General features: G+C 39.7%; 1 protein-coding gene across 3 annotated transcripts; it reads left to right on the forward strand.

The window, feature by feature from the left end:
- The first annotated feature begins 1,789 nt into the window (after positions 1–1,789).
- Positions 1,790–9,678, forward strand: kng1 (kininogen 1). Of its 3 annotated transcripts, none has more exons than XM_029430115.1 (10): positions 1,790–1,885; positions 2,738–2,849; positions 2,981–3,076; positions 4,225–4,368; positions 5,231–5,347; positions 5,485–5,560; positions 7,426–7,595; positions 7,683–7,793; positions 8,149–8,244; positions 8,848–9,678. In XM_029430115.1, exons 1-10 carry the CDS (start codon positions 1,797–1,799, stop codon positions 9,184–9,186), a joined length of 1,350 nt encoding a protein of 449 aa, XP_029285975.1. In that variant the 5' UTR covers positions 1,790–1,796; the 3' UTR covers positions 9,187–9,678. The 3 variants fall into 3 exon arrangements, with proteins under 3 accessions (XP_029285975.1, XP_029285976.1, XP_029285977.1); XM_029430116.1 differs by having other exon boundaries at positions 2,984–3,076; XM_029430117.1 differs by lacking the exon at positions 1,790–1,885 and adding an exon at positions 2,004–2,053.
- The last annotated feature ends 4 nt before the right edge of the window (positions 9,679–9,682 follow it).

Genomic DNA, 9,682 nt, shown 5'->3' on the forward strand with positions numbered 1-9,682 from the left:
TGAACTAAGTTCATACCTAGATTGTTGTTTGCAGTACCTTCCCACATTGGTGTGAGTCATCAAAGACAACTACCACCGTCCATCACATGTGAACATAACATGTTAACCTACTGCATTAACCTTTCCTCCACTCTCTCTGACATAAGGAAACAGGTGACATCAGCTCTCTCATCACCTGCATCTACACCACTCCACACATTTCAACCAGTCCAAACGGTGGCAAGGTTCCGTTCCAGATCCTCCTCTCCACCCACACAGCAGTGAAGGTGGCAGAGAGGGGCAACTTGGATCTACGCCAGCCACTGCAACCACTGCCTCACCCCACTGACTCTCCAGAGCAGCACGAAGGGGTGAGCACCACCAAACTACAACCTTAAGACACAAAACAGAGAATCACAAAGGGTGTTGTTGAATCTAACTGGAAGGACTTAGCCTCAGTTTGAGCAGCGAGCGTCATTTGACGTACGCAGATACACTGCCCTCAAATCACCCGACTTAGGAGAAGTCATCAAGTGACCGGCAGACGAGTTTCTGTGTCACCCACGAGGGATCTACACGCCATCTACCATGGACAGACCACCTCCATGGCATCCATTCCAACACCTAGGGTTTTGTGGCCTTAAAGCAGGGGTCGGGAACCTTTTTGGCTGGGAGAGCCATAAAAGGCAAATATTTTTAAATGTATTTCCTTGAGAGCCATATATTTAATAAAATTGAGTTTTAAGTATATCACGTCTCCGAGTACTAAAAGCGGTATCAGGTACAGTCAGAGACAGAGCAGAGGGAAAGGAGAGGGGAGAACTAAAACAACTGCTAAATGTTTTACTTTAAAATGACACAGTGTAAATATTTATTACTTGTTAATCATGTTAAAAATGTCAGCTCAAAATTGTCTGCGTCAAAAAGCCATATCGCGTCATCTAAAGAGCCATATATGGCTCGCGAGCCATAGGTTCCCGACCCCTGCCTTAGAGGCTCAATGTGTTTTTTGACCTTAATATGACTATCATTTTCTGTTGTGAAATTCCCTGCGCCCGCCTTCGTAGCTTGATCACACAAGCCATAGATGGGGCGGTTACACACACCTTTTTAAACCATACCAATGCCACGGATGCTAAAAACATGACTCCAGACCAACCAGACTCCCCTGAGTCTGATTTTGACATCTCATTTGACACATACGAGGACAACTTTGTTTAGATAACCTAACCTAAATGAACTATAATGTAATAACCTCCCAGCTTGCTTTTTGAAATCTCAGACACATTTCTGAACACAAACAGCCACTTGCACGAACACATTTTCCTTTTCATCCAGCCCATGATGACCAAGTCTAAAGCTTTGTGAAGTTCTAGGTTTGATGTTTTAACGCCTGCGATGAAATTGTACATATTTTCTTTTTTGTTGTATGATGATCAATAGAATGATCAAAAGGGAGGAATGTAATGGAACATTTCATACGTCCATGTTAAATTCTTATTGTTTAATACTTGGTTAAATTAACTTCTGTCTTTCCCCATTATTTCCCTGTAACTTTATTTCTTCCCACCATATTCTTCTCTGTTTATCCCAAATGACCCTATCTTCTTCCCTCCCCTCTCTCCTCTCTACTCATTGTTTTATTTTGTCTATCTAACACCTGCAACTGTGGGAACTCTCCACAGCTCCATTTTCTTCTCCCTTTCTTTGTGGGCCAACTATGGCAATCTTTCCCCCCTCCTTCCCCTGTCTGTCTTTAAAATACATGAACACACTTTCTTCTGGGTTCTTCCTCACGCAGACTGCTTGCACTCTGTATGACTGATGATCCTTCTGTACAGAATAAATACTTAAAAGACAACTTAACTTCTCAAGAATCGTCATTTCAGTATTATAGACTTTACTGGTAATTTGTTTAAGGACTTGATTAAAACTTTCCACGACACCACTGTAAGGATTTACTTTGTATTCATCACTACAGGGCTGCACAGCATGGCTCTAAAGTGGCATCTTAAGTGTAACAGAGCCAATGATCAGCCATGGAAGATTTTGGCATGTTGCCATTAGTTGGCATGTGAGTTGAGCTTGTTGTACTCGGTGAACTTGGTGTAATCCTGTATAGTAACTGCACACGGACACAGAAAACACAATGTTTGTATGATACTCATCATCTTTATAAAGTGTAACATCTGAACACATTTCACCTCATTTCACTGAGGAGCAGTGGGGAAATCAAAGTGGTATAGGCCAAAGGTCGACAGGGACAAAGTACCAGTTAAAACACACAAAACACACAGCGAGCAAACACACGTACACACGTACACACACACACAGACACACACACACACACACACAGACACACACACACACACACACACACACAGACGACCCTCAACACGTACAGTTAGGGATTTCTTTTGCTGCATACACTATACTTTGTGTGGTTTAGTTTGTGCGTATGTGTGTGTTGAGGTATGAGAGTGCTCTTTCAAAGTCACAAATGAAGGAACTGAGTACATCTATTTAAATGTTCTTCCCTCTCTCTGGTACTGACAGACATGTAGGAGGGCAAACAAAAGAGCAAACATTTACTCTCCTTTTCCTGACTGAGTGTTTTGAGCATTAATGTGTGTGTGTGTGTGTGTGTGTGTGTGTGTGTGTGTGTGTGTGTGTGTGTGTGTGTGTGTGTGTGTGTGTGTGTGTGTGTGTGTGTGTGTGTTTTCTGTGCCCTCCTGTCCCCTGTGTATGTGTCTATCAGTGTGTCATCATCTTTCTCAGGATTCCCACCCACAGTTTCAGGAGAACTTCACTCAGTCGTGTTTCCCTTTAAGCCCGGCAGGATCGACAGCAGGCCTCCACCTTCACAAACTGTAAGTCGTGTATCAACTTTTTCCATTAAATCCTTTTAAAAGCTTGAAAAAAAACCCAGCTATAAATAGGACATTTCCAGGATTAAGAGGTCATTTGGTTCGTTATCTGTACCGTTTATTTCTCCGTGTAGCAGAGCAGAAACATCCATCAGGATCCGACGATGAGCAGCGGAGTGCGGCTGTGTGTGCTGGGCCTGCTGTGCCTCCACAGTGCAGTTTTTGGGAAGGTAAGGAGAAAGAAATCAGCAATCATAACTTAGAACTGGTTTTCTGGTATTAAAAACCAAGATGAGAACAGATGCACTAATCGACTGCTAAGGGTTACAGCAGTGGTAGAAGAAGTATTCAGGTCCTTTGCTTTAGTAATAGTTATATCACACAATAAAAAATACTCCACTACAAGTAAAAGTAATGCATTCAGAATAAAAGAACAGAAAAAGCAGTATATTATAGTCATAATGCAATATGACCATTGTATTCTATTATATTTAAAATGTGATGTAAACACCCATTTTATGTTGTAGACTCGGGCTAGCTGCTTACGTATTTTATATATATGCATCACGATCATATTTATTGTGTATAAAAATGTTAAACTGAAAAGTAATTAGTGACTCTAACTGAGTAAAAAGGTTAACATTGTCCTCTGAAATGTGAATAATAAAGTAGCATTAAATGAAACAAGTACATTTTACTTGAGAGAGTACTTGTGTAAATGTACTTAGGAATTTGTGTCCACTTTTGGATTACAAGCGGGATTCATCTGATGTTTGTCTACAGATTTGTGTTATTATGTTTCACACTTGCATTGCTTTTCATTCCAAACATGTTTGGCTTGTGACCATTGAAGATTAAGCAATGACAAGTGGTGAAAGAGCTGTTCAGGTCTTTTTCTTAAGTAAAAGTAGTAATACCACACCAAGAAAATACTACATTACTACTGCATTAACATATAAGAAGCATTTTAATGTTGTAGTTAAGTTTAACTATACCTAATGTATACTTTTAGACACTTTAATCTTCAGCAAAGCATCATACTTCATAAAGTGACCATATGTTTTACATGTAACATTTCATCTCTAAAGTAACTAGTGACTACAGCTATCAGATACATGTTACCGAATAAAGAGGACAATATTTCACTTTGAAAGTATGAAGTAGCCAAAGATGGAAGTACTCAGGTAAAGTAAAAGCAGCACAAAAGATTACTTGAGTAAATATTACTTCACACCACTGCTCGTCACGTAGTTATGAGCCACCAGAAGAGAAAATGTTACACCATCAGGATGTCACAAGAAAAACAAAACATTAGAAAAGTCAGACAGGATTTTGTGCAGTAGAAATATATTTTCTTCCGTTTCTCCTTTTCCGGGAGCTGTTGGACGTCCCCCCCGGCGTCCTGATCTTCTGTGACGACCCGTCTGTGGAGAAGGCCGTAAACAGCTCTGTGAACAAGTTCAACGAGAGGCTGCACACCGGAAACAAGCTGGCCCTCTTTCAGATACTGACAGCCAGCAAGGTACAGTGATTGCAAAAAGGATGTGTGTGACCTGCTACTGTAGGCTTGGTTACTTTTACAATGATAGTGTTGCATAGATCCAGCTGTTACAGCTACTCCTATACACCCTTTGCCAATAATATACAAGTACACAGGCACACAGAGCTGCTTTTCACTCACAATGCACCGTATGAGGAAGTTAGTAATGGACGGACTATCAATCAAGGGAGATTCATATAGTCACTACAAATCAAACATGAAATAAGGGTTGAATGTGCAAAACTAAACATTTTGATTCTGCTTAACTTGCTTAATACTACTTGGAGAAAATCTGAACAAGAAACGGGATTTAACTGCAACGATGCACAAATTTGAATGAGCTAGATTTAAAGCCTCTAAAGCCTTAATAATAATAATAATAATAATAATAATAATAATAATAATAATAATAATAATAATAATAATAATAATAATAATAATAATAATAATAATGAATAGCAACAATACCTGTCAGATCAATACATCAACTAAAAGAGTGGAAAAAGCACAATAATTCCATCTCTAAGTAAAAGTATATAGTTGAACACTGATGTAATATGAAAATACTTCAAAGTCGTTCTTCTATAAGTCTTAACGTGAATAGATTATTACCATTAAAAATCCACAGGTCACATATCAGAGATGAAACTAGACGGTTAAGAAACAAGAGGAACTAAAGCTGTGGGATGATTACCAAGAAATTCAAGGAAAACATGTTTAAACATTTGACCTCTGGTACACACTGATTGTGTGTGTGTGTGTGTGTGTGTGTGTGTGTGTGTGTGTGTGTGTGTGTGTGTGTGTGTGTGTGTGTGTGTGTGTGTGTGTGTGTGTGTGTGTACAGTCAGAGAATGGCTCAGACTCGGTGTACTCGCTGCAGTTCACAGCCAGGAGGAGTAACTGTCCAGCTAGCAGCAACAAACCCTGGAATGAATGCGACTATGTGCCTAACAGACGCCAGGTGATAATAATGAGATGACATACAGCTGCATATATTCATGTTTTTCTCAGCAGTGACACAGAATCTTTCAAAAACTCTTCTCAAATAATGTCTTTGGAGAATTTTAAAGTAAATCATCTATCCTGCTGTTCTTCCAGGAGCCGATTTCATGCAATTCCATCGTCTACATGACAGAGACGGAAGCAGACACTAGACAGGTGGATTGCGTGCCCGGTGAGTGAAGATGAACGCAGCATCAGATTATTGTTTTTTACAGTTGAGACACAAGTATAACCAGCAGAATTAGCTGCGAGTTCAATGAAACGTTTTGTCTCAAAGAAATAGTTCAACATACTTTTTATGTGTTTCAGCTAACTCTGTGAAAGTGAAACAGCACATGAACTAAAACCAAACCTCAAACTACGCCTACAAATATTACCAAAGGTCCAGAAAGAGAGAAAGAAAGAGAAAGTCTTTTGCTTTTCTTGTCTCGTGTTTCCTGCAGAGTGAATCTGAAGATAATGTGATAAAGAGTCTTTCAAAATGCTCTTAATAAGCAAGAAAAGTCTTGGGACCTCTTTTAAAATATTACCTGCAGACCCAGTTGATTATTAATACTTAATATTTATCTTGTGTTGTGATGCCTCCACCAGGGGGAAATGGCCCTTTAAGTCTCATCCCATGTAATGAGCAGCCAGTAATATCCACAGTATTTCAGATCCTACACACACAGTGTGATCATATATGGAGTTTTTCTCTGGGACTGGAATCTCTGGGGTACTGATAAAGACCGCCATGACTCTGTTTATCAGAGGAACATATTTCTCATTGAGAAAACAGTGATTCATTGTGGAAATGGTACACTGGTGGGCACAGGGCGTACAGAGGGAAGCTGATTGTGTAATATATCAACACTATGTGCAGATACGGGGAGCGTGATATTAACTTCTAGACTTTAATCTGTTTGCCTAACCAGCCCACTGTCAGCCGACAGTAAATAGATTATATCTTTTTTTTTGAAGCTTGGAGAATTACTTTGTGTATTAAACTAGTTTTGGCTACTTTTGTTATATAAATAAATGTTATGTGGTTAAATTAGGTAGTAAACTGCCTTCAATAATAAAGCTAGTCATTCCCTACATCACCCCTGTATGAAGAATTATGTATAGTCCTAATATTATTTGACAAAACAACATGCAGTGACATCAATTGTTTCATCATTGCCTTGTGGGTAATGTAGGCGCCATATCTCTGGTTTTCCTGCATTGATTTTGGTCTTTCTTTTAACTTTCCATCGAGAGTCCGACAATATTTAAAGGTGTACAATGCTAAATTGGTGGAGGACTATTTCAAATGAGAGTACTAAACATAACTGCACTTGAACCTTAAAGGAAGCAAGATACACTTTCCTATAAACTAGACAATATGGTTGCCTGGATCAAAATTTAAGTAAGAGGTCATTAGAGGTCGTTGAACAGCAGCTCGACTAAAAAATGATTCTTCCAGCTAAGAAAACATTATGGATTATTGTAAGACATTTTGGAGGTCTCCCCAAAACTATCTATAAACTTCCATTTATTCAGAACTCTTCGTATGTGAATAAACGCAAACTCAGGGCAAGATGTATCTGTTTTAAATCAACTTTTAAAAGACACATTTACTTAACCTCACATACAAACAGTGTCTCCATCACACACTCTTATTTTCTTACATGTGCTGAACAAATCTTATTTAAATATAATTGTTATTAGTTGATTAGATTTAAACTCCTTTATTGCACTCTTATCTTAAAGTTTATTTTAAGCTTGAGTACTATTTGTAACTGTTTATTATGCTTTACTTCTTAATGTAAAACATCAATGCTAATCAGTATGCTAGCAGCAAAGCCAATAGTATGAGTAGCAGTGATGATCAATGTTTACTTGAATACAGTTTATGTTGCCTCTTGTATCAGTTGATTTAGTAGCTTCCCTCTATCGATGAAGGCTAATATAAAAAATATTTTTAAAAAGCCAAACATTACTAAGGTGACCCACAGCGACCTGCTGCCTCCTCAATCTTTATTTTTCCACTTTCTCCACAATCTTTCTCCTCTCCAGACGATTACGTACTTCCTAAGAAAGCTCACTGTTTGGGCTGCCCCATGTCGATCGATGAGAACTCAGAGGACCTCAGGGTTCCTCTTATGCTCTCCATCTCCAAGTATAACGCCATGTCCGACTCTACTCACCTGTTCAACCTGCACACTGTGGGCCCCTCCACCAGACAGGTAGAAACTGGGTGATATGAGGAGAGAGGGGAGTGGGAAGAATGTCCGCTGTTTCTTTTCCACCTACATCTGCATGTGTCCCTGTAGGTTGTCGCAGGTTTCAGGTTCAAGCTGAGGTTTGACATGAGCAAGACCATCTGCGCCAAGAGCGAACACAAAGACCTCAACGATGTGTGTGTCCCCGACGATGAGAACGTGGTAAACATGAACACACAACACATATTACAGCTGGAATAATGTCATCCAGGCAATTGATAGATTATGAGGCAAGACCTCCAGACTGAAAGAGACAAAACGACAATGTGACACACTTGAACTGCATTTTACAGCTGGACCACAACTCAGAGACACAAAAACAACTTGTTGTTTGTATTCGTTTTGCATCTTTTTGCAGTCATTCTGAGTCACTTTGTTGTTGTTTTGTCTCTATTGTAGTCGCTTTGTATCTCTTTGTGGTTGGTTTGTGTCACTGCCCCCTGACCACTCAGTAATCCATCTAATGACCCAGGATTATTTGACCGATGTGTCTCTCTGTGTTTGTTTGTGTGTGCAGGAGTTCGCTAACTGTAACTCTACAGTGGATATCGCACCATGGAGATTTGAGGTCCCACAGGCCACTATAGAGTGTGAACCGGGCTTAATGTCCACGGTGAGACCCACTTTTCACAAGATAGTCAAACATTTGGCCGCTTTTAGAAATGGAAGAAAAACTCTGATATACATCTCTAATGTTGATGAAAATGTTATGTTATTAAGGTGTTATTAAGTTTTATGTGTCAGCTCTCATTTCTTAAAAAGCATATAAGCAAATCATTCCCAATTCAAATATCAAACATGAGCACCATGAGCGTTCATTTGGAGTCGTGTTTCCAATACTCAGTCCACTTTCATTTCACCAACAAGACAAATATTTTATATGAACTGGACTTTGCCAGCTAGTTGTTAACTTTTGTTAGTTCTTTTCAAACGTTAATGCCACTGCAACCCTTTTTAGCCTACTACTTCCTCTGTGATATTCCATGCTTGTACATAACCAATTACCTATTAGATTACAATGAATGCCTTTAATCTACTGACATGTTGGATAGTTATGTTGAAAGTGAAATTTAGACATCAAAAGTGTAAATAAGTGTAAAATACGTTGCCAGCACTCCCCCCCCCCCTTTCCCATTGTACACCCAATCCAGTCTCGCTACACTATCACTCATAAAATGTTGTTTTAAACTGTGTCTTACTGTACTTCTATCTTCAGATATTAACCAGGCGCCGTCCTCCCGGCTGGTCTCCTCTCAGAAACATTCTGTTCGATGATCCCTCCACCACCTCATCTCCAACCACAACCACACCCCCCTCCATCAAGGCTTCAGCCAAAGAAGAGTCTTCTGAGGAGGACACCACAGCATCCAAACTATCCCCCTCCCCTGATGTGGCCACAGAAGCTGTGAATGACAGCCCCTTCCACTGCCCGTCCAAGCCCTGGAAACCTTTCAACCCAGTCCAACCTGCAGCTCCGACGAAGGCCGCCACAGAGGAGGCCACCGGACAGCCCACCGCAGACGGAGCCTTTAGTGATAAAGACCTGGAGGCATAAATGTATCCTCAATGGATCCACATTTATATTCAAAATGATCTCACTTTTCACTCTCTCCCAACTATTTTAGTGTATTTCATAGACTAGTCCTCTATCATACTGAGTTGCATTGCAGGGTTGTTGTTTTTTTGGAAGGAACATCTTCAAGGGTGTGATTTTAAATGCAAAAGATTTATGATGTGAGAAAACAGAAGAAAATAAACTGTATTGGATATCTGCAAGAAAATAAAAGTTTGTTCTGTGCGCTGGTTTTATACGTGAATATAAATGCAGTTAATCAATAATGTGTTTCTTTCCTGTACTCACTAACTTCCACATGGATAAGTTCCGCCATGTTTTATAACAAGACAGAGGTCACAGGGTGCGTTTGCCCCCGAAACGGTGTCCCTAATAACAAAGTCATAGCACTTTCATTAGCCCCGTCTGATCTTGTAATGTTGTTAATGCTGTTGTTCTTTAAAAAAGGAATAAACAATCAGATTCAGTCCTTCAGATT

The sequence above is a fragment of the Cottoperca gobio genome, chromosome 4 (genome assembly GCF_900634415.1).
Source record: "Cottoperca gobio chromosome 4, fCotGob3.1, whole genome shotgun sequence".
Lineage (NCBI taxonomy): Eukaryota > Metazoa > Chordata > Actinopteri > Perciformes > Bovichtidae > Cottoperca > Cottoperca gobio.